Source organism: Myxocyprinus asiaticus, chromosome 1, assembly GCF_019703515.2.
Source record: "Myxocyprinus asiaticus isolate MX2 ecotype Aquarium Trade chromosome 1, UBuf_Myxa_2, whole genome shotgun sequence".
Lineage (NCBI taxonomy): Eukaryota > Metazoa > Chordata > Actinopteri > Cypriniformes > Catostomidae > Myxocyprinus > Myxocyprinus asiaticus.
In genome coordinates this window covers 60882213-60908407 of record NC_059344.1, presented here as the reverse complement: position 1 = coordinate 60908407, position 26195 = coordinate 60882213, and the positions used below count along the sequence as shown (strand labels likewise).

The following is a 26195-nucleotide window of genomic DNA, read 5'->3' as shown; positions in this document are numbered from 1 at the left end:
TGGTCTTATGTGATGTCATCTAAAGTTTATTTGATGCAAAGCATGCTCCAGAAAACTAAAGCATGATAAAAACCTGATGTGCCTGCACATTATTAACCATGTAACAAGTACTAAAAAATAAAGAAAACAACACAGTGGTATTGCTAAATCTTTTATGCCAAATATTAAGTTGCACAGCAAAATTCTATCAGTTGATATCTAAAATAAAACACTGTAAAAATAGCTACTGTGCCACTAAGTTTCCAGCTGAGAGTTACAATAATAACCAAGGTCACAGAAATGTGCATGAAGTATCCACTAAGATTTCTGTAAAATACACAGTAAAATTGTAAATAAAAGAAGATATGGCACACAGTTTAAAATAGAATCAAAGACTTAATAAAACGATCAAAAAATATATTGCATTTAACACATTAATGTGCCTTGTCCCTTTGTTTTCCATGGTTTTAAAAAAAAAGCTCATAGCTCCAGACCCACCTGTGAGCTTTTCTAAAAATCTTCCATTAACTGTATTTTGTTGTTCGACTGTAACAGGCTCAAGAAAAGAAATGAAAGAATATATGGTACTGCAATAGTGTGACTGCTTTCTCACAAAACAAAGACTTTTGAACAGTGAACTCCTTCCAATAGTCTGGGTAAGCCAAAACATATTGCTACTGATAGTGAGAACTGAATACTAGTGTAATCTAAAGGTTGTCCTGAGGATAAAACAAGATCTCTGCAGTCACTTTACTCTTGAGCTACAGCCTCTTTTTAAATTAAAGCTACACATATATCCATTCCCAAGCAAACCTGAAGCACCACAGAGCCTATAATAGGAAACAGGTCCTCAGAAATTGATGGATATGTAAACATGAGGCCTACACAGAAGTGATGGAGTCCTGGAGGATTCTGGGTTTGTTTTGGTGCAATTATGTCCTTGAATAAAAGGCACCACGTGAGATGGAAATGAGGGTGCATATGCTATGGGTCACCAGCCGAGGTGGAGATGAGGGTGTTGTTGGAGTTTAGCAAGTAATTCTTCTTCTGTCGGCTCTTGGACATGCTCTCTGAAGAGAGAATAGAACAATTCTGAAGTAAGATAGATAGCATAATGCCAAAGATTTGCTGTTCCAAAAACATAACATGATTTTTGTTAAGTAGGACATGTTCCGGGAACAACATTCCTATCAACCAATCAGATTTCTGGGTTAGGTCTAGGTTTGCAGTTAGGGTTTGGCCAATGATTTTTGATAGGAATGCTGTTCCTGGACCAACAGGAATATGTCCAAATTTGCCAAATCACATTGAAATGTTTGAAAATGGTGAGTTTTACAGAAATATTAGAATGGGAGGATTTGTACTCGATTGTGAGAAGCGATAATACTCAAAATGCAAGAATAAAAGCTAAACCACACCCAGTTCCACCAAATTCTGAGCTATTAAAGGAACATTTCACCCAAAAAATGAAAATTCTGTTTAGTATACTATACTATACGAGTATACTCAAAGGCGTGTTCTCCCTTAGATTTCTGAGCCAAGAAGATTTTGAATGGATTAATTGAAATTCCAAAAACGTATTTGTACCTTCTGTAATTAAACTGAATGATTATTGCATGTAAAAAAAGAAATCTTTATTCACACGTCTAAATTTTGTCAGTTCAATCATGTCACGTGTTCCTCTATATATTTATCCCGTGGCTGCTTCGGAGTTCACGCTCACGGGGAAGGTAGAGCACCAAGGAAAAAGCGTTGTGTTATGGCAATAAAAACAAATGAATTGTCTGATCTCAGTGGAACAGTCAATCCATTTTTTATAGTCTAATATAGATTATTAGGTCTATTGGTTTAGTTTGATCGGTCGCTGTTCATTTCCTTTGGTGCTGAAATGCACTTAACAGGTTTTACGCCATCTTGACACTCTCTTTTCTTCATGTTTAAAGAAAGCACCAGGTTATTAACTTCTTTCAGTGTAAATCCTCTCCTTTCCAGTCATTATAAAAACTTTTTTACATAGTTCCTCGGTGGCCTCGGGTTCTGTATTTCAGTGGGAGAATGGCGGTGCAGGTGGCTGAATGGATCGAGGCGGCAACTCGTCAAACTCATTTACAAGACATCAGCCACTTTGTCTTCATGACTGCTTACGGCAAACACAGCACAAAATTAAAAAAAAATGTTTTTTCTTTCCGCGGCTGCTGCGTGTTATTGACCATCTCACAGAGATTATTTCAGCTGGCATTTAACTTTTATTTATTTAGATCCATCACTCCCTATTCCCTATAGTGCATTGTGTGGCAATCAACATACTGTAATGGTGAGCGAGTAAGCGATTTCACATTTAGGCTAAGTTCTATTAGTGGTTAAACCATCTTATCACTATTACTTACACTGATCATGGTCTACAATATTTACAGTAATTGCCTCATTCAGAAATTGGCTTCATGTTTTCACTCTATTTACTGGCATATGTGAATGTGACAATAAATACCTCTTGTGTTGTGTATGGAAAATGGCTACACAAAAGAGGTGGCAAGATCCAAAAAAGTGACATAAACCACCTGAAGATGTCAGACTTGCACTTCCCCTTATAAATTTGTAACCAAATGCAACCATTACTGATACACATTTATTGACAAACAGCTGCAGAAGTAATTGTTTCTATTAAAAAAGTGAGTGTGATACTTGTACTGGGGGGCTTGGTGCCCCCTCAAAAAAAAAAAATAGGTGCATGATGCCCCTGAATTTACTCACCGTCATGTCGTTCCAAGCCCGTATAATTTTCTTATGTGAAACACAAAAGGATAATTTTTATGAATATGAATCATATACTCTAGCTAAACTGCACAAGTTCTTAGTTGAACATGCATGTCAGTCAAAAAGTTTTAATGCGGTTTTATAAGTTAGCTACAGTGTGTTTTCACGTAGTTGAGCCCATGAACGGGTCTAAGCGGGTCACATCCTTGTACCGGCCCTGGTCGAGCCGCAATCTCTGTCTGGCTGTCCAAGTATACATGACACAATGCATAATCGAATATTTGAAGCAAGGACGTCAGATGAGAAAGTGCCATGCATCACATTTTGGAGCTAAAATCACATTATCTATGGGCTCTATTTTATCACAATTTTCGTGCCAGTGCAAAGCGCAAGTGGGCGTGGGTGAGAGTGTTTGCGCTTTTGTGGGTGTAGGAGCACAAACTGTGATTTTTCTGAGAAATAGGTTGTAGGTCAAAGTTTAAACTCAGTTCTTACACTTGCAGTTTAGAGATTCTACCAGCAGGTGGTAATAAAGTTCACGTCCAAACTCTGAAAATATACTGGAACATCAAATTATGTCCTTGACGATCAGAGTTGTAGCCGTCTTATATGAAACAAAAATGTATGAGATTTGTGTTAAACTATCTATAGGTCATGGTTTACTTTCAATTATTATTATTATTATTATTATTATTATTATTATTATTATTATTATTATGTTTAAAGGTACAATTGTATTTATGTCTAATTTGTAAGTCTAAAGGTATTTTTCCACCTGTTGTCATAGAGTCACTGAAAAACGGGCCGATGGAAAAAGTTGGAGAGAGTAACATTTTTAGAATTGATAGGCTATGATTTTTTGATTTTTGTTTTGTTTGAAGTGTAATTTCAATTTGGAAATATTTTTGGTTTATTTTGATCATCTTTCAATAAATTTGTTTAATTTATCAAAATCAGCCGGTAGAAGTGAAGTGCGTGCCGATACAATCACTGTTAATATTAGCCATGGTCTGTGTGTCAGTAGATGAAAATGATTAATAATACTTACATTGTCTATAATTTAATGCAGTCTACATACAAATTCTGACGAGAATCACACTTTCCATGTGTATAAAAGGAGCTTATCACTCTCATAGAAATATGCCCGACAATCATCAAGGATGCAGTTAATGTACAAAAAAACGTAATTTTTAATTCTTCTAATTCATTTCATAAAGTCCATTTACACTACCAACTTCTTATGAATGTGCTGTCTTTGTTTATATCGCTGGTGCTTGAGGGAATGAACTATATAATAGGATGCAGACGGTGGAATAATAACCGGAAAAAACCTCAGAATTAAATTGCACTTTATCCAGCCCATTTGCACGTTGCGCGTGCGAATACGCCAAACCTACTTGCGCCTAGACTTAGTGCATGATTACACGAAAATACCAAAACTTCATGGCCATACCCACTGACTTTGTGCTTATGACATATGGCATAGCGCTGCGCTTAACGCTAGCGCTCTTAAAATAGGGCCCTAGGTCCTTTAGTCTGACTACGCAAAAATCACAGTATGTATGATTTCAGTATGTAAAGCGTTTACATACCTTTTAAAAAAGACAAACTGTCCAACTGGATTCGAACTTTTAAAGTGCATGTAAACATACTGACTGTGAATAAGCTTCTCTCATAAAGCTCATGAATGTGTAACGGAAGTCAAGATTTTCACCAACAAAAAAATAAGACTCGAATTTCGAGTTGTTTCTCACTAAAACTTATCATACGCCTTCAGAAGACTTGAAATATGATGCACAAGCCATATGGACTACTTTTATGACACTTTTGGGTGCTTTTTAAGCTTTAAAATGAGTCACTGTCCTCTGCCATTGTCATGTGATTACAGACTGGGATTTTTTTATTTGATTTTTTCTTTTGTTTTCCACATAAGAAAGTCATACTGGTTAGGAACGACATGAGGGTGAGTACATTATGACAGAATTTCCATTACTGGGTGAACTATTCCTTTAAGCAGAGTATCTGCTATTTTCTGAGTATCAGAGCTCTTGCACACTCACATACGACCACATACACAAATAGGAAACATCAGAACACAAAGCAAAATGAAATGATAAAATCGCCATTGCCCAAGAGCTTATCACAGTCCACAGTGTCGTCAGAGACACAAAAAAAAAATCTGACTTCTAAAAATCCTACCTGAACATCAGCTGCACTGTGCTTTGATAAGCAATCATCTCCACTTCCGCAACAGATAACGCATTACTTCTGTCCCATTTATATGTGAAGTTCTGAAAACAGGACAATGCATCAAGGTTATCATATTTCAGTGATAATTTGATAACTACTTCAGTAGTTCATCAGACTTCTAAAAACAGACCTTTAAGAGATCAAGTATAATGTGAATAAAAATGGCAGTGTGTTTATTATAAATATGTTGTTTTTTTACCAACACATATTTAATTTTCTGCATCATACCTCCAAAATGAGAGCCACAAACAAGTTGACCCACATGACTGACGATGTTAACCACCAAGCCACAAAGTACACCAAAGACCACCTGACATGGGGATATTATGGTAACAAGATAATGAAACACTCCCCAGCCAAAGCAAACAAAATTGTTGAATAGAGAAAGAGAGGTATTTGTGTTTTGGTGGAGCTGCTGGCTTACTCTGTTGTGTATCTGGTGTATGCGTCTGTGAAGACATGCCAGTTATTCACCACCATGATGTTATAAAGCAGGACCAAAGAGGCCTGGAAGAGACGTGGAACGTGATAGGATGTAAACAGTGTTACTATCAACATTTATCCGCACACACCCAAGACATTGGTTTCTGTTCTTTTATCCTTTTTCAAAACAATGTTTCTAAATTTGCATATACCTGCAATATATTTGTTCCTAAATTTTGCATATACATTTTTTATTGAATAAATAAATGTTCTGGCTTGCGTAGCCAGGCTTTTGAATATCTGCATAATGTGGTCTGATCCACATTGCACAAGAACCACCCCCTTAGATGGTAAAACATTTTCTGAGTGGCACACACAGTGACCAATGACGTTTTTTTGTGTGTTTTGTTTATTTGCAGGAGCCGTTTAGGGGCGGGTGAATCTGCAATATATTTGTTTTCCCTTTGTTTGCAGAAAGACTGATTACACTGCAAAATAATTTTCTAAATTACTAATTTTGTATTGTTTTCCAGTAAAAATATCTAAATATTCCTAAAACAAGAAATATTTCTTGACAAGCAAAATGGCTTGTTTTCAGAGAAATCAGACAAACTTTAGTTACCTTTATGCTTAAAACAAGAAAAATAAACATGTTTTCCATTTGATTTAAGTGTATTTTCCTTTCCCTGTTGGTCAGTCTTGTTTAAAGCATAAACCTCACTAAATGTAGTTACGAAAACAAGACAAAATATCTTACGCAGTTTTGCTTGACAAGTAAATTTGTCTTGCTTTAAGAATGTTTAGATATTTTTAGTGTAAAACAAGACAAAAATACTAATTAATAAAAGATTTTTTGCAGTGTAAAACCTGTGCACTGACTGCTGGAAATTACATAGAAGAAAGCCAATCAGAATGGAGCTCATGGAAGGGTCTAAGGGGATTTTACCCCAGTCGGATGGCCAAACAACCAAGAGGGACCCCCCGGTCAGATGAGAGTGAGCCTAATGCCTAACCCTAAAGGTCAAAATGCCCTCCCTTAAAGATCATATCCTAGTACCGGCCCTGTTAGAGCTTGCAATTTTGGAAAAGCTGTTGCCAATTTTTGTGTGTAATATGCATCAGATGATCCATAGAGCTAATAATTGTGTCATCTGGGGCTGAGACTTTTCTCTGTGCAACTTACAGCAAAATCATCAAAGTTATTTGGCCAGTACTCCAGCTGTTCAAAAGATCCACAATCCATGGTGAACACGCCTGTAGCATTCTCCGTGCTGGAGTTAGAGATCATGCTGAGAGATCACAGAGTGGGAAGAGGTTCACATTCATTAAAGATTCATGACAAAATGAGTAACAACATACCACAAAACATATAATATGAAAATTCTGTAATCTTTTACTCACCCAAACTCGTATGACATGTGACTTTCTTTCCTCTGTGGAATGCAAAAGCAGATTTTAGGCAGAATGTTAGCCTCAGTCACCATTCACTTTCATTGCATATTTTTAACATACAATAAAAGTGAATGGTGACTGAGGCTAACACTCTGCCTAACATCTGCTCTTGTGTACTACGGAGGGGGAAAAAAGTCATACGGGTTTGGAACTATATGAGGGTGAGTAAATGATGACAGAATTTTCATTTTGGTGTGAACCATCCCCAATACTGTAGCACCACTTTAAATGTGAATAGTTCACCCAAAAATATAAATTCTCTCATCATTTACTCACCCTCATGCCATCCCAGATGTGTATGACTTACTTTCTTCTTCTGAACACAAAAAAGATTTTTAGAAGAATATCTCAGCTCTGTTGGTCCATACAATGCAACTGAATTGTGACCAAAACTTTGAAGCTCCAAAAGCACATAAAGGCAGCATAAAAGTAATCCATACAAGTCGAGTGGTTAAATCCATGTCTTCTGAAGCGATATGATAGGTGTGGGTGAGAAACAGCTCACTATTTAACCCCTTTCTTTGCTTGAAATTCTCCTCCCTGCCCTGTGGATGGCGATATGCACGAAGAATGTGAATCGCCAAAAACAAAAGAAGAACTCTTAGGAAGAAGAGCGCTTAGGACGGCTGTTTGAAATTGGAGATTTATAGTAAAAAAAGGACTTAAATACTGATCTTTTTCTCACCCACACCTATCATATCACTTCTGAAGACATGGATTTAACCACTGGAGTCATATGGATTACTTTTATGCTGCCTTTAGATGCTTTTTGAGCTTCAAAGTTTTGGACCCTTTTGACTTGCATTGTGAGGAACTACAGAGCTGAAATATTCTTTTTAAAATCTTGCTGGTATTTTGAAGAAAAAAAGTAAGGCATGCACATCTGGAATGGCATGAGGGTGAGTAAATGAAGAGAGAATTTTCATTTTTGGGTGAACTTTCCCTTTAAACTAGATGATAATATACAATACCTCATATTTTTTGGGGCGGTTATAGCTCCCTGGAAAAGCCAGATACCAAGAACCGCATACACATAGTATACCACCTGCATCAGAGAGGACATGAAGATATTAGGAGAATGACCTCACAATCAATAATATTGTCCGCAGGTGACACTGTAAAAGGAGTCTGTTCACTCACCAACAGAATACCAGCAAATGCCCGTAAGTTCTTCACCAGGTCTACAAGAGTGCTGGCCACCACAGCCATCAACTAAAGGCAAAGCAAGCAAAGAATTTAATACACATTGTCCCATAGACATTAAGATTTCAAGGCAAGTGTTCTGAGTGATTATTAGGTTGAGCCAGTCACCAATTTGTTTATTAAAGAATGCACATATGTATTAGCTGGCCTAGCCTAAAAATATTTTTTGTTGCGTGGTTTGAGCTAAAGAAGCACAGTTTATGATATCATTATTATTGTGTTCCTGATTTGAAATATGCTATTTAAACCTAATCTTGACCAACAGTTGGGGAGATTTCAGTCTTCAAATGGATAGTTCAACCAAAAATGAAATCCCAAATGTGTATGACTTTCTTTCTTTAGCAGAACACAAAGATTTTTCGAAGAATATCTCAGCTCTGTAGGTCCATACAATGCAAGTGAATGGTGATCAGACCTTTGTAGCTCCAAAAATCACATAATGGAAACATCAAAGTAATCCATAAGACTCCAGTGTTTAAATCCATATTTTCAGAAGCGATATTATAGGTGTGGCTGAGAAACAGTTTAAAAATATAAAAAAAAAATTTATTACTCTAAATCTCTACTTTCACTTTTACTTTTATGTCTGAAAGTCACATGTGTTGCCTGTTTAGTTTCTCTTTCACATCTGAAAGTGAAAGTGGAGATTTAGGGTAAAAAAGGACTTCTGTTTCTCAACCATGCCTATTATATCACTTCTGAAGATATGGATTTAATCACTGGAGTCTTATGGATTACTTTGTTGTCTTCTTTATGTGATTTTTGGAGCTACAAAGGTCTGATCACCATTCACTTGCATTGTATGGACCTACAGAGCTGAGATATTCTTCGAAAAATCTTTGTGTTCAGCAGATGAAAGAAAGTCATACACATCTGGGATGGCATGAGGGTGAGTAAATGATGAGAGAATTTTCATTTTTGGGTGAACTGTTCCTTTAACCACTTAGGTAGATACTGTTGTCTGTAGTTGCATAAGTGAAAATAAGTTACAAATATGACTGATAAGTGACCTGAATTGCCTTAAAGGGACTTTAAGGTGTAATTCATGTCCTTAGCACAAATAATGCAGGACAGGTTACACACCACTGTTTAATACTTATCATTAGGGGTTTGTTCAAATCCCTAACCCCAAGTACAAGCAATAATAATAGTGATGCTTGCCTTAGAAACCTCCACTTATATACAGTGATAGCATCCCTATGTGTGTATTTATTAACATGGTGATTCATTTGAGGACCAAGATGCCAACCTTGATTTCTGGAATTATCCTGAGGAAGCGGAAAACAATCAACATGTTCACCAATCGAACCATCTCCCACAAAGACATCACATGCTGTGGAACCAGATCCCTGTGAAGAGGAAAATCATATGGTTTTAATAAAATCTCAACCAAAGCATTTATACAACAGCTGACTCAGACATTGTTTCTAAAATTTAGTTCTTCAGAATGGGTTCTAAATTCTTTGAGACAGTATGTACTGTACATCAGCATATAACAAATTCCACACACTTACACTTTATTATTGGGAATTCTGTATTTGATGAATGTAGCAATCTGAATGGCCTGTTGAGGATAAAAGAACAGAAAACTGTTCTTGACCTGAGCATCTGAGCACAAACATTGAAATTATATTAAATGTAATTAAACCACAAACAAAATCTCATATAAAATGTCTTACCAGCAGGAGAACAGTGAGAAATCCATCAAATATATTATTTATGTAAGAGAGATAACCTTTCCAACCAAAAGCCACTATTTTCAGTAACATCTCTATTAAATAGTAGAGGGTGAAAACAAAGTTGATGATCTAAAATAGAAAAGATACAGGTATTTGCATTTATGCTTCAGCAGTATTTTGTACTATACAATGAATATACAACAAACACAACAGCAGTATAAAAATGTAATATAAACAATATTAAAAACAGACACGAAAAAAAAATTTCAGATTTTTTTTAATGTGAAAAGTCTTGCCTTTCTGTATAGTTACACTTAAAAGGCTAATATGAAACTACACTCTTTCTGCAGTGATCAAAGTGTTCAATGGATGAGACTGTCACCTCCATGTAGTAGTAATCCCTCTCAGACGAGGACTTCTCTGAATCCAGAACCAGGACGGTCTGCAGAAAGAATTCAACATATATCAGATGAATTTAAAGTCTCAAAGCACCAAAACAATCACTCTGTGTATGTCAGCTGGATAGCATAGGCTACTTCTACGCAAAATGTCTCATCAAAAATTCTAGTCAAGTGCTGGTCAAGTGTTAATCATATGTTGTCCACAAGATGGCACCCCTGCACAATTAAACAGAAAGTCCTATGTCCTACACTATTTATAGATTAGAGATGAAGATGCATTTTGCCCTACAAGAGGGAAACCTTATATATATATATATATATATATATAAGATTAAAGTGTTATGTTTATATTTTACACAATTTATTATTACAATTATTATTATTATTATTATTATTATTATTACTATTTATTTATGGCTATTGTATCTAAATACACCCTTGCAGTCCCATCACAAACCCCTAGGGGTCTGCGAACCTCACAGTTGGAAAACCCGGTTTAATCCACTAAACTCTAGAAGGACTGAGGGTTAGAAATAATCTATTTATGTTTATAAGGTTGTATGTGTAGGATGGTGTATGTGGTGCATAAGGAAAAGGAAATCAGGTTCCTTACACAGATGCACAAGACATTAGCCAAACCGACAACGTTTCCCAGCACAGTAATATAGTAGTGACTGAAGATATACTGGATTTTCTGCAGGACTGAAGAACTGTACACTGGTTTTGGTGGATGCTGCAGGAAAAACACAACATTAGAATGTCTTTGGACACAAACACTGAGTTTCTATGCACCATAGCAGGTGGCGCAGGAAACTGATGACTCTGATTACTGTATCCTGGTGTCCAGTGCCAGAAATGAACAATATTTGCCCCGTATTTGATTTTCAAGGGCATTTTTTAACTTTACGAGGGGGTATTTTTTTTTTCTAACCATTTAAAACATAAACTGTCTCATTTGTTTGTCAGATACATCAATTTAATCAATTCATTAATACATATTCTCAAGATTGAGAATTTATTACCTCTTACCCGAAGAATGAAATCAACATAAAACTCATTTTTATGCTATAATATGTATAACTATGACTATAATAGAATATTAATAACTATATCAGATTTTTATTTTTATTAAAATAAATAAAAATTTAAAAAAATCATTACGAAGGCCATTTCTGCCCCCACATTTTGAATTTTAGGGGCATTTTTGGTGGCATTTTTGCCCCACGGCCCCCTTAATTTCAGACCCCGCTGATGACTGTTTGCATAAATAATGAAAATGAAGTGACTTCACTGACAGAAATAAATAAATTATATTTGGCACCAAAAAATTAAGCATCTTTTAGGACCATTGAGATTTTTTTTATGATACTTGAATAAAAAATAAATTAACTTTGCTGTACTGAAAAATTAAATACTAATTAAAATAATGATATGATTTAAACTGTAAAGTATTTACACATCGTGGTGATATTTGTTGTACTGCTTTAAATTTATGATGATTTAAATAAAACAACAAATTTTATTAATGAGAATCTAATGTAAGACAGTATAGACAGTAGGAATGTGAATCACTATTGAGAATAATGGGAATTACAAAAAAAAAAAAAAAATACATAATTCTTTTTTCACAGTAGAATTTTGGGGGGGATTTTGGTCTTTAAACAAAAAGCAATTTCATTTGTATTATTATTATTATGTTTTTTTTTTGTTTTTTGTTTTTTGTTCATGTACCATGGGAATACCACACTCTTTTTCTTTCTTTTTTTTTGGACTACCATGGGATTCTCTGAAGTACCTTGGAGTATCATGTAAATACCACTGTAAATGAATACAGTAATCATTCATTACTGATATGGTAATCATATAGTGGTATAGCTAAGATATAACTATCTAAGATTTCGAGAATAGAGTCGTTGCATTATGAGAATAAAGTAGTATATTGCGAGAATAAAGTAGAAATATTTCGAGAGAAAAAAAAATCACAATATTTAACAGCGCGTCATTTTCACAACGATAGTACAGACGCCGAGCCAGCAGCTTCATTAATGCAAGAGATGGATGTTGAGGATTTAGTTCAACCATTCTTTAGAATAGGATATAGCAATAAAGAAATCCTTTGTCTTTTGGCGCTTCCGCATGGAGTTACTATTAGTATCAGGACACTGCAGTGGTTGTGTAGGAAACTAGAACTAGAACCAGACAGATTTGCGCAGTCCCGCTCGACGTGGGTGATGCTTAGTCTGCTTTTTTTGTTGTCAAAACAATACTATTACTGAAGGGATATTACCACATACAATGTCTTGAAATGGACCTACATAATTCAAAGCATTTCCAGTAATTTTTCTCTTCACTTGTGCAAGCATCTTGCGCCTCCCTCGACAGGCACCCACAGACTAAAAACTCCTGTACTAATGCATAACTCATTCATGAACAGAGAGCTCACAAAAACTTCCCAAAAATTCAGCTAACTTGATAACAAAGTTGCATAGCCAATGTTATCTCCCATTAGTGGTGTTTACTGTATGTAAAGACCCAGACGCTCCACTTTGCTGCTGTCCACCACATCACTTTGATGTTACTTTCCTCAAGACATATTCTCAAAATATTACTACTTTATTCCCATAATGCTACGACTTTATTCTTGTAATTTTGACTTTATTCTCAAAATATTACAAATTTAATTTCATAATGCTACGACTTCATTCTCGTAATTTTACTTCATTCTCAATATATTACAACTTTATTCTCAAATTATTCCGATTTTATTCTTGAAATCTTTGATTTTTTTATTTTATTTTTTACATGGCACTAAAACACCGTCGAAGATACCATCACCAACATACTATGAAACTTTTTTGAAAGGGTTCCTTTAAGATTCTGATGTAAACTGATCCACATGTTTCTGGGATCCTGAAAGAGCAGAGGCAAACCTCTTTGAGAAAGTCCTTGTCCAGCTCATTGAAAAGCCTCTTGAAGGCCTCGCCGTTGATGAAGCCGTCTGGGAACTGCTGAGCAGCCTGAGAGTGACAAAAACACAGGTCAAACAAGCACCCATGACATACACTACATACTTCAATAAACTATCCTGAGATCTCTTTACCTTAATGATAGCTTGTCTGTAGTAAGACTTCATGTGCACTCTACCCATGACCTGCAGAAACATGTTTACAGCCACTCGCTCCCTGAACAGCAACAGGAGAAGTAAAATCACAAGGCGTAAAACCCCTCATAATAAATGTGAGTAGATGTTTGCACAAAACACTTTGATGGCGAAAGAGTGAAATCTTACACATGGCCTTCAGATTGACTACTGGTGTGTCCTCGTCCCGGACAGCACAGCACCTCAAAAGCAGCACGGATACCCACACGCCTCCGAAATATAGATGTCTGAACTGACATCTAAATTGACAGAGATGATACCATAATTTATTAAAGTTTTATCCTTATTTATTCACCCTCATGCTGTTTCAAACCCATATTACTTTCTTTTTTCATGGAACACAAAAAAGTCTGCAAAATGTTCAAAAAGAACCTAACAGCACCATAAAAGTATCAAAAAAGTAGCCCATATGACTCTTGCATTATATTCCAGGAAGCCCTATGATTGCTTTGTGTGAGGACCAAACTGAAATTTAAGCTGTTATTAGTTGAAAATCTTCTCGACCTCTGTAGCTCTTAAATATAATTCGTGGAAATTCAAACTTTACATGCAAAAGTCCTGTCGCAAATGAGATTTTGGGGCTACGGCAAAAGGGAAGATTTTTTAGTGAATAACGACTGAAATAACGGTCTGTTTCTCACAAAAAGATATTGTGTAGCTTCAGAAGACTTGGAATATTGAGCATGAGTCATATGGACAACTTTCACTTTTTGGGCTTTTTTTGTGATTTTTGAAGCTCAACCAACATGATCACACGGGAAGTTGGCAAGTTGTTTCCGAGAGTTCTGGTACCCTAGGATTTGCAACATTATGCTGACTCAGATATTTTTACATCAACTCCAGTTTATCTTCCTCTGTGGCACGACCAGATCAGCTTTGCGTCAACAGCATGGGAGACCCGGGTTCAGATCCCGTGTTGATCCCAGGAATTAATCACGTTCACATAATCAGTAATGAGCGTGATTCAGAGTTTGCATTTTTTTCCCTCTAACATGACACTTTTACTCCACTGATGGTTAGGTTTAGTTTTGGGGTTTGGATATTACAGCCTGTACAGCTTCACGCTTCACAACTCTCTTTTGGCGCCCCTCTGTGGACATTTCACCAGGAAAATGGATCTCACACGTGCGCATATGCTCAACAACACTTACCGCTTTGGCCACTGGAGGCAGTGTTTCGCATTTCGGTAAGCATAGAAGGATTTTAGCTGGAAAAAAGTCAACTTAGGGCCTATTTACACTTGGTCACTTCATGCGTTTTGACCGTATGGATTGCTATCCGATTGAATAAGCACATTCCATTTACACTTGTCCAAATAAATGTGTCTCTTCCAAACGGATATAAATACGATCTTAATTTCCGGTGCATTATGCAATATTCACTTCCGTGAATTGAAAAGATGTGATGTATTATTTGATTCCAAGTGACTTTGTCCAGAGCGCTTATGTGTCTGTGTGTGTGCGCGTGGTGTATTTTTTACCATCTGGGCTTGTCGTAGGTAAGACGCGTCATGCACGCCAGTGAGTGAGTGTTTAGTTTCAATTTCTTCAGCAATCTGCTTAAAATAAATGAAGAACATTTTTTTGTCTCTCCTAAAACATGCATCCGTTTCTTTCTTTGATATTATTTACTGAGCAACGTGAGTCCTAGGTAAATCCTCTGTAACAGCTGTGATGTTTAGCATTTTCCCTATGCTGACATACCGCTTTTTAGGTGGAGTAAAATTTACATGCTACTTGAAAAGCCAGAAGCCTTTACACTTTACTGAGTTTCGTCTGGAATGCACCTCAAACCACCACCTCTTGGAGGGCATTTAATTAATTAATTAATTAATTTTCTTTATTCATCACACATTATACATTTGCACATATACAGTGAAATTCTTCTTTTTTCACATATCCCAGCTCTGGGGTCAGAGTGCAGGGTCAGCCATGATACGGCACCCCTGGAGCAGATAGGGTCAAGGGCCTTGCTCAAGGGCCCAACAGTGGCATCTTGGCAGTGCTGGGGCTTGAACCACCGACCTTCTGATCAGTAACCCAGAGCCTTAACCGCTGAGCTACCACTGCCCCCAACACATAGTCTATTCATGTTATTACTATCCAATCAATAAAAATGCATGAAGTGATCAAGTGTAAATACCCCCTTACTGTTTCCGACTGCACTGTGAGATCAGTCTGGCTCAACAGCCCCTGGTCACTATTTACTTTCATTGTATGGAAAAGAGCAATGTGAAAATTCTTCACAATTTCTCTTTTTGTGTTCGACAGAAGAAATTCTTGCAAGTTTAGAAAAACATGAGGGTGAGTAAATGGCAAATTTTCATTTTTTATAGAACTTTCCCTTTAACAAGCATACTATTCCTAAAAACAATGTCTAATGTATGTCACTTACCAGAAGATATCCTCTGAACTGGTTATAAATAATAGCTGTCATTAAATTCATCAATAAATACGTTCCTGAAAGAAACAAATCCAAATGTATCCATTTACTTCAGGTTACCTCAGGTTTTATATAACGCATTCTGCATAAGTGGGTGAATAAAGAACACCATACTGTATGTCTGGGTCATACTTCATCCCAAAATCAAAAGAAAGAAATAATAAATTACATTTTGCATAAAGAAGAGGAAGCTCATTTTTGACCATTAATACTTTTTGCATCATGATAATTGCATTATTTTTATGACAATTAAGCACCCCTCCCCCAATCTCTTTACTGTAAAGAAGTAATTTTTTTATTTAAATTGGAAAGTATTTACACTTTATGACTGTATATTTGGTACTGAACTGTATGTATGCTTAAGTAAATAAAAACAATCCTTTTATTACATTCATGAAAATCACCATTAAGAATTATGGAGAGTAATGAAAATTCTTTAAGCAAAATGTAATTTTATTTATTTATTTACATCAGGAATAGTTCACCCAAAAATGATCATTCTCTCATCATTTACTCACCCTTATGTCGTCTCAAATTCATGACTTTCTTTTTGCGCAGAACACAAACTAAGATACAATGAAAGTAAATGGTGACCACATTTTTAAGCTCCAAAAAGGACATAAGTGCAGCATAAAGGTAATCCATAAAACTACAGTGGTTTAATCCATGTCTTCTGAAGCGATCCAATCGGTTTGGGTGAGAACAGACCAAAATATTACTCCTTTTTCACTGTACATCTTGCCATTTGCAGTCTGTAGGCACGATCATGATTTCAAACTCAATTACACTTCCTAGTACTCAACGCATGCGCAGAGTACTAGATGGCGCTAGGAAGTGTAATCAAGCTTGAAATCATGATCACCAAGGAGACTGATGATGTCAAGATTTATAGTGAAAAAGGAGTTATATTTATTGGTCTGTTCTCACCAAAAACCGATTGGATTACTTCAGAAGACATGGATTAAACCACTGGAGTCATATGGATTAACTTTATGCTGCATTTATGTCCTTTTTTGGAGCTTTACATTTGGGTGCCATTCATTTGCAGTGTATGGACAAACAGACATCATATCTGCATTAAAATATCTTTGTTTGTTTTCCGCAGAAGAAAGAAAGTCATATGAGTTTGAGATGACATAAGGGTGAGTAAATGAGAGAATTATAATTTTTGGGTGAACTATTCCTTTAATGGTTAAATGTGACCTGGACATGTTTTCAAGAGATTTACCCACTCAACTAATTTAAGTGCTATAAAACTTACCAAACACACTAAAGAGTATGAAAAATATAGAATAGCCGCGGTTCAGAGAGTACGCTGGAATCATGACTGTTGAGAGAGAGAGAAAGAGATTATGAGAGGTGATAGGTCATTGGTGCAGTCTCATGTTTAAAATACATACCGATACCTGTGAAACTTTAACAGGCCGTTATGACAAGTCACAAGACATCTTGTCATGTGATTAAACCAAATGACTCACAGTGTCTACAGCAATGAGCCAGAGATGTCAGAACATTCGACACAGCAGTGCCACAATGTCATCTGTGTCACTGAGCATCTGAAACTATTCTGACTCATTGAGAGACTCACACCTCCTGAGAAACTTTAAAAGCAGTTATTGTGGTAACCGATCAAATGCAAACCAAGACGCACCATCAGGGTTGTTGGCTGTGGTGAGCAGCACTAGCAGAGAGGACAAGGCCTTAGGCAGGTTTTTGAAGTATGTTTCCCATTCTCCATTCTTCGTAGAATCCTACAGAAACAGATCAATTGATTAGAGAGCTCTAAAATGACTTTGCATTAAAAGTATAGTTCACCCAAAAAAGAAAATTCTGTTATCATTTACTCACTTTCGTGTTGTTCCAAACTCATTTGACTTTCTTTCTTTTGTGAAACACAAAGGAGATGTCAGGCAGAATGTTAGTCTCAGTCACCATTCACTCTCATTGTATGGAGAAAAAAAAATTAAAACATTAAAAGCGAATGGTGACTGAGGCTGTCATTCAGCCTAAGATCTCATTTTGTGTTCCGCAGAAGAAAGAAAGTCAAATCAGTTTGGAACAACATAAGGATGAATAAATCATGACAGAATTTTCATTTTGGGTGAACTATCCCATACAAGAACATGGAAATGATAAGTAAGCGCACGATCACTTACGTCTGATTTGGCAAAGATCAGCATTCCGATCATGGTGAACAAACAAATGTGTAGCGCTAGAAGTAGGATAACACTGAAACAGAAACAAAGAAAGAGAGTGCTCCGAGTCAATGTTTATTTCATCACCCTTCATTTTACAATATCATAATAAGTCTGCAGACATTGAGAATTGAAAATATTGCCTATATCTGGAATCCAATTGAGAAATTCTTATGGGGAAAAACACTTCTTACAGAGGTTATGTTATTACCTTGCTATCTCTGGAAGAGTCCTTTTGATACATTTTAGAGTTTTCTTCATGAGAGAGGAGTTTTGCAGGAGGAAAAATGGACGAATCAGTCTCCTGACTCTTAAACTCTGTGGATTAAAATGACAATATTACAACCAGTGCATCTGGTGCTTAATGCTGACTGACTCAATTCTGCTTCATGTCTTAAAGGAATATTCCGGGTTCCATACAAGTTAAGCTCAATCGACAGCATTTGTGGCATAATATTGATTATCACAAATATTAATTTTGTCTTGCCCCTCCTATTCTTAAAAAATAAAAAAAAAGCAAAAATCTCGGTTACAGTGAAGCATTTACAATGGAAGTGAATGGGGGCCAATTTTTAAACGTTAAAATGCTCACTGTTTCAAAAGTATAGTCACAAGACATAAAGGATATGCGTGTAAACATTATTTTAATGTGATAAAATCACTTACTAACCTTTTCTTTTTAAAGTTATAGCCAATTTTACAACTTTGTTGCCATAACAACGAATGTCAACAAGCCCTAAAACCCTAAAATGACAGTAAAAATTATGATTCAAACAACTTCACAGCTCAAATAATACATGAGTTTTAACAGAATAATTAATGTAAGTGCTTTTATAAAATTTTAAGCTTCACATTTCTGCCTTTAAACCCTCTAAAAATTTGGCCCCATTCATTTCCATTGTAAGTGCCTCACTATAACCTCAATTTTGCTTTTTTTTTTAAAGAGGAACGAGTCTAAATACATTTTTGTGGTAATCAACATTAAGCCACAAATGCTGTCGATTGAGCTTAACTTGTATTGAACCTGGAATATTCCTTTAAGACATGAGCAGTTCATAGCAGAGTCCTGCACATGAGCAGGTACCCGATGGGTGAACCGCTAAAATTTGATGTGATGGGTGGATAAATATTTACATTGTCATTTGCGGTGCAGGTCGGTAATCAATAGGCACGGCGGACTGCGTGCCAAATAGCCAAGGCTATTTTTTTAAATGTCAAATAATGTTCATCTTTCTCATCTTTTTTCTATTAATTGTCACCACAACGTTAGGTTCATGTATTTTTCTTAAATGCTCCAACTCAGAGTGCCTAATGTTTGTCTGATATTTTGTGTGACGTGAGCAAATAAAAAATGTTGTCTACCTGATGTAGTAGATTTATTTTAATGCAGGTGCGGTTTGGATCGCAGTGTTTGTGTTAAACAGGTCAGTTCTGCTCCGGAATTAAATTTGTGCTACTGTCGGATAACGTGTCGGGTGTTCTGTTAAGTACTGTGGGTGCGGGACGGGTGCAGGTTTACAAAACAGGACCCGTGCAGGACTCTAGTTCATGGATTGACAGTTTTCAGATCCTGAAAATAGAGTATTTTTTTTTTGCTTTTGCTAAATTTTGTTGCATAAATTTATAGGGTCATATCATGAAAAATCACATTTATTGATTTTTTTATTATAGCTAATTTTTCACGTTTTATTTTTAAAGTATATTTTAAAACAGTTTAGAAGTCTTAAAGGTACAGCAGCAAAAAAAAAAAAAAAAAAAAAAAAAAAGAGAGAGTGTACTAAATAGTCATTAAAAACTACATTATGAGGTTTTTGGTGCAGAAAAAGCCTTAACCTGCATTATTAGTGGACCTCAGGATAATAAATAAATAAATAAATAAATAAATAAATCACACACACACACACACACACACACACACACACACACACACACACACACACACACACACACATATATATATATATATATATATATAGCATTTGGCATTACTTGCAGTGTAAACGGACACATTTATCATTTATTTGTTTTGTAAATATTCCAAAAGGTCAGTTGTAGACAGTTTTGTAATACTGCAATCATTAACTCACCTCATCGCACATCATGCTAACACTCAACATCCAATCAATAACTGATGCTGCAATGACTATTATATAGCCAATCAGCCATTTGTTCATCCGGAACCCCTCCCATCCAATCAAATAGCTCTGCAGAATGAAACAGAGGACTTATATTACAGTAAAATAAGAAATTAAGCAACACATTATTTGCTAATGCCACATTACAAAATTAGCCTTAACAGTAACAGCAGTAACTATTTAAAGGTGCACTGAGTAGGATTTTAGCTGGCTCTTCCTCGTCCCATCGGTCCCAGTAGTACTTGTAGATTTGGACTCTATACTGACACCTGTCGTCCTGGATGCTGGAAGTTTGTTTACCAAATGCTGCCACTTTACACAGAATGCTTGTTTATCTTCTGTTTTAATACTAATAGTCCGTGTTTTTATCTGTCTCATACTACACAGTACACAAATCCCTATTATGGACGTTCTTTTATTCAATCCAAATGAATTTTCGCACGTTGTTGTTGTTGTACAGTCGCTAGGCTGTTACTGTGCAGCCGCCACTCGCGAGCTCTCTGCCCCAGCTGTAAACTGCCTTGTGCTCGCGCTTGACTTCCTATGTCACACTGTTTATCCGACTGCAGGTAGTAGCGGTTTGTTTCATGTCTCCATTAGGGACATCTTCTTTGGACGTTTTATCTTTCCCCTACTTGCACTCATTCTGTTCAGACTGACTGGTAGATCATACTCCTGTTGATCAATACCATCACTCTGGACTATACTGTTGACTTGGGCTCCGTTATTGTCTGTAGTAAGTATATTGTGTTTGTTGTTTTATTGTATGGTTTACTTGGTTTGATTATTGGCTGAAAGCACTATATAAAGTAAACATGTTATTATTATTGTCATTATAAGTGGTAGTTACTCGGCCAATTGCAACATGGCAGCGCTCATTAGGGGGCCCATTATTGTGAGTACACGTCATTTTCACCGTATTTCTAAAAAAATGCTATTCATGTCTTTATGTGTAAAACTTTTTTATTTAGCAAAAACTTATTATCTCAATAATATAAATTAACATTTCAGAACTTGTACCTTCACAGTGACATCTAGGATGAAGATACAAAGGCAGACCATCTCGATACCCTCCGTTAGTCCACAGGGTGGCTGCCAGGGTTTGGGTTTGAAACGTATGTCTGAGGTGTAGGACAGAGAGGAGGGTCTCTCAATGAAGGCCAGAGCAAGCACAATGGCAATAGTGAACCCCAGACCCCTTAGAGAGAGAGGGAGTGTATGGAAGCAATTCAAATAACAAATCTGTGTTTAGCTCAAGTAGGCAAATAGAAACATGTTTTATCAATCACAGAAGCAGCTTTAGGCTGAAAGTCATTGTTATTGATGGAATGTTCTAGGTTTAATACAAGTAAAGCTCCATCCACAGCATTTGTGTTATGCTGTTGTTTACCACAGAAATGTATTTTCTGTGACTCGTGCTGCTATTTGAAAATACAAAAATATTGTAATGCATTACAGGGCAAGGAACTTCACTGGGATAAACGCTAAAATACACTCGGTTTCGAAGATGAAATTTACATGACAGAACTGCTTACCAAGCTTGTCTATGCAACGTTATACACAGTTTTTCAACTCCTGTCATGACCATGCAAAGCCAGTAAACCCTAACTTTTGCATGGCACATGCAAGGATACCAGAACGGGATCTTTGGATTGATGCAACTCATTTGCATCAATCATTTAGAATATTTACACAACTTTACAGCTCAAATAACACATTAATATATGGAAGAATTACTAAAAGCACTTTAACAATGCAACAAACTGCACAATTCTGCTTAGAATGCTTTACCCCATAGACGTCCATTGTAAGTGCATTACTGTTAATATGTTTTGGTTTGTTTTTATAAATAGAGAAACAAGTCATGATTATTTTCTGTGGTGACTGACAGCATCTGTGAAATGCAGCTTAACATTTAGCTTTAGTTGTATCAAACACAAAGTATTCCTGTAAGTGGTAATCTAAACAACAATATATAGTAAATACTAGCCTTAAAACCTGTGTAACGTTTTGGTGTTAAATTACTTTCTCCTATCCCAGCTTAATGCATTCAGTAGGTTTAGTGGCTCAGATATTACACACTTCGGCTTTAAAAGCCATCACCTGCTTACCACTGGCATATGCTCGAGTAATACCATCGATATAATCGCAACGATCCAGAGTCAACTCTGTGATTGATGGACCGATACTGTGGAAATGACATTGCAAACATAGGAAAATTAGAAATTCCTGCAAAAAATCTAATATTAAATGTATTTAGAAAAAAAATTATAATAATAATTATATATATATATACATATTAACCTGAATTGCATCCTCAATAAATACAACCGCCTGTTGGACATAGAGGTCTCCATCTAGTAAAAGGAGAAAACAACATAAAAAACAGTGTTTTACATGGAAACATTTCTTATGATTGTGCAAAAAAATCCCTGAAAGAGATCCCTCTAAAATTGCCGTAAAGCAAGACTTTAGCAAAACCTAACGGAGTTCTGTCTGTCGGTAACAAAACAACTCAGTCTCTGTGGAAGATCAAAATCTCTGTAATCTAAACTCCAGAAAAATGTACGGGCATGGATGATTGTTGGTGCCAGGTGGGCTGGTATGTGTATTTCTGTAACTGCTGATCTCCTGGGATTTTCATGCATAACAGTCTCTAGAATTTACTCTGAATGGTGCCAAAAACAAAAAACATCTAGTGAGGGGCTGTTCTGTGGACGGAAATGCCTTGTTGATGAGAGAGGTCAACAGAGAATGGCCAGACTGGTTTGAAACGGTACCAGTACATAACGGTACCAGTACTGATTTACTAAAGGCCAGATGTAAGCCTTTTGAGTCTGTATGTGCAAAATGGATCTATTTAAACATTCTAAAATACTTATGACATTAGGAAGTTGGCCAAAACAAGGATTAAAGGAATAGTTCACCCAAAATGACAATTCTCTTATAATTTATTCAACTTCATGCCATCCCAGCTGTAAATGACTTTCTTTCTTCCGCAGAACACAAATGAAGATTTTAGAAGAATACTTCAGCTTTGTAGGTCCATACAATGCAACTGAAAGGTGACCAGGACTCAGAAGGTCCAAAAAGCACAAAAGGCAGCATGAATGTAATCCATAAGACTCCAGTGGTTAAATCCATATATTCTGAAGCAATATGATAGGTGTGGGTGAGAAACAGAACAATATTTAAGTCTTTTTTACTATAAATCTACACTTTCACTTCCACATTCTGGTGTGGAATTGACTTTCACTTTCTCATTCGGCCACCTACTGGTTGGGGCTGGTCAAAGGTGGAGATTTATAGTAAAAAAGGACTTAAAGGACTTAAATATTGATCTGTTTCTCACCATCACCTATCATATCACTTCTGAAGACATCGATTAAACCACTAAAGTTGTATGGATTGCTTTTATGCTGCCTTTATGTCCTTTTTGAACCTTCTGAGTTCTGGTCACCATTCCCTTGCATTGCATGGACCTACAGAGCTGACATATTCTTCTAAAAATCTTTGTTTGTGTTCAGCAGAAGAAAGAAAGTCATACACATAAGAGAAGGCATGAAGGTGAGTAAATAATGAGATAATTTTCATTTTTGGGTGAGCTATCCCTTTAATCGTAACAGGATATCCAGGAGTCCCTTGAGCTTCTCAACAGGAAACCATGCTTGAGTGATTGCGTTGTGTGAAACAGTGTGAAACAGACCCACAGAAAGTTTGCTTAGACTTTGGATGTACTGGATGTACAGTGCAGCTCCAACTGCAACAAAATATGTTAGAAATGCTTAAAATAAAGGCTAGCCTGACATTTTGTTCACAAAACAAGTGTTGCGAAACAAAATCCAAACAAGTCCTATCAAGACTACCTACTCCTCACACACATACATTCCTTCATATTCCACATACGTAGTTTTCCCAGTCATCTCAAAATGTGAAACACAGTATTGGACTAGTATTAACAGAACTTTTATAACATAAGAAGTTCATCCAGATTGAAAAGATACCCAATTAAAATGCACTGTGTATCATATTAAGAGCAAAAACAGCTTTCTGTTTTGTTTTAATACAGCAGAACTGTATGTATCGCCATCTGCCCTCGACCTGTCCTGTGCAATAATCTCCATTTGTTATTTGATACATGCAACAAAGCCATAGCAACATATTTTGAAGTCAAAGAAGATGAACTGCACAGTCACTCTGTTTAATGACGTGTTTGTCTGAGAGCACAGAAACTCACAACACAGGTGACTATATGAGACCAGTCCAAGTACAATAGGCCATCCACCTTTAATGAACATAACCACAGAAGAACACTATTTGACTTTCTGACAGTGTTCAGTACAATCACAGACAATGGTCTACGTTACAATAAGCTTTACTGCTCACCCTGCCCTGTTACTGAGTCATCAACCAGGCCTGTGTCATCTAGTTATATCTTATTATAAAAATATAACATCTACACCGATCAGCCACAACATTAAAACCACCTGCCTAATATTGTGTAGGTTCCCCTCGTGCTGCCAAAACAGCGTCAACCCTGAGATGATATTCTTCTCACCACAATTGTACAGAGCGGTTATCTGAGTTACCGTAGACTTTGTCGAACCAGTCTGGCCATTCTCTATTGACCTCTCTCATCAACAAGGCGTTTCCATTAACAGAACTGCCGCTCACTGGATGTTTTTTGTTTTTGGCATCATTCGGAGTAAATTCTAGAGATTGTTGTGTGTGAAAATCCCAGGAGATCAGCAGTTACAGAAATACTCAAACCAGCCCGTCTGGCACCAACAATCATGCCACAGTCCAAATCACTGAGATCACATTTTTCCCCCATTCTGATGGTTGATGTGAACATTAACTGAAGTTCCTGACCCGTATCTGCATGATTTTACGCACTGCACTGCTGCCACACGATTGGCCGATTAGATATTCGCATGGATGATTGTTGATGCCAGACGGGCTGGTTTGAGTATTTCTGTAACTGCTGATCTCCTGGGATTTTCACACACAACAGTCTCTAGAATTTACTCAGAATGGTGCCAAAAACAAAAAACATCTAGTGAGCGGCAGTTCTGCGGACGGATACGCCTTGTTGATGAGAGAGGTCAACAGAGAATGGCCAGACTGGTTCAAACTGACAAAGTCTATGGTAACTCAGATAACCACTCTGTGTAATTGTGGTGAGAAGAATATCGCTCAGGGTTGGCGCTGTTTTGGCAGCACGAGGGGAACCTACACAATATTAGACCGGTGGTTTTAATGTTCTGGCTGATCAATGTATATCTATATCTCTTTCTCTATATACAGACAGTATATTTTCTCTATCTATCTATCTATCTATCTATCTAATAATATATATTATATACTGAATATATATATATATATATATATATATATATATATATATATATATATATATATATATGGGGGGGGGGGGGGGGGGGTTATATTCACTCAAAAAATTATTTTAAGATATATGCATTTCAGTTTCATAACAAAATCCCATCCAACTGAATTTTAGGTTTTCTTAATTTAATTTAGTTAAACATTGCGCAATTCAATCTGATGGCAAAAAAGATATATAATTCACGCCTATAGAAAGCAAAGTCTGTTCATATATAAAAGAAAATGACACTAATTGTATATACATTTACAGGCTTTGTCTGGGCACAGCAGTTGTGTCAGGCTGAATACAGAACATACCCTCTTCAATGGGACGGGAGTCGTCAGTAGCGGAGTAGGACAGTCGTCTTGATCTTGGCGATTCTTCATGTTGCTGAACACTATCGTGAGATCCATAATCACAAGAACCCCGGCTTATGCTCCCCGTCAATAACGGCTCACCTTCCATCCAGCAAATATTTACACAGTCGCCCAATATTCAGAGAAATCCTGCCAGGGGTGTTAGAGGGTTTCAGAAGTGACGAGGGACGAACTTAAAAACATGTATGTTCTTTGCCCATGTTTGTTAATGAAGCGACTGCAGACTTAAAAAGCGGAGCGACAGTAAACATACTGGGAACGCACTTGGTTTCATTTCCACCTCGCTGACTCGGTGACTGAAACGTTTCGAAAAGGACAACAACAAAACGATCTGTTTTACAAGACGTCAACTCCTCCCA

At 36.6% G+C, this 26195-nt stretch overlaps 1 protein-coding gene across 3 annotated transcripts; it reads right to left on the bottom strand.

Moving 5' to 3' along the window:
• Positions 1-26195, bottom strand: tpcn2 (two pore segment channel 2). 3 transcript variants are annotated; one of them, XM_051697094.1, is made up of 26 exons: positions 26101-26194; positions 25777-25965; positions 22378-22430; positions 22185-22261; positions 21094-21271; positions 20026-20142; positions 18150-18256; positions 17900-17972; positions 17395-17494; positions 17005-17070; positions 15696-15760; positions 13431-13540; positions 13242-13323; positions 13072-13158; positions 10755-10874; positions 10123-10182; positions 9741-9869; positions 9576-9625; positions 9311-9410; positions 7999-8070; positions 7830-7903; positions 6590-6695; positions 5408-5490; positions 5212-5293; positions 4933-5024; positions 1-1049 (listed from the first exon to the last, which is right to left on the bottom strand). In XM_051697094.1, exons 2-26 carry the CDS (start codon positions 25922-25924, stop codon positions 971-973), a joined length of 2310 nt encoding a protein of 769 aa, XP_051553054.1. In that variant the 5' UTR covers positions 25925-25965; positions 26101-26194; the 3' UTR covers positions 1-970. The 3 variants fall into 3 exon arrangements, with proteins under 3 accessions (XP_051553054.1, XP_051553062.1, XP_051553046.1); XM_051697102.1 differs by having other exon boundaries at positions 21094-21194; XM_051697086.1 differs by having other exon boundaries at positions 25777-26195.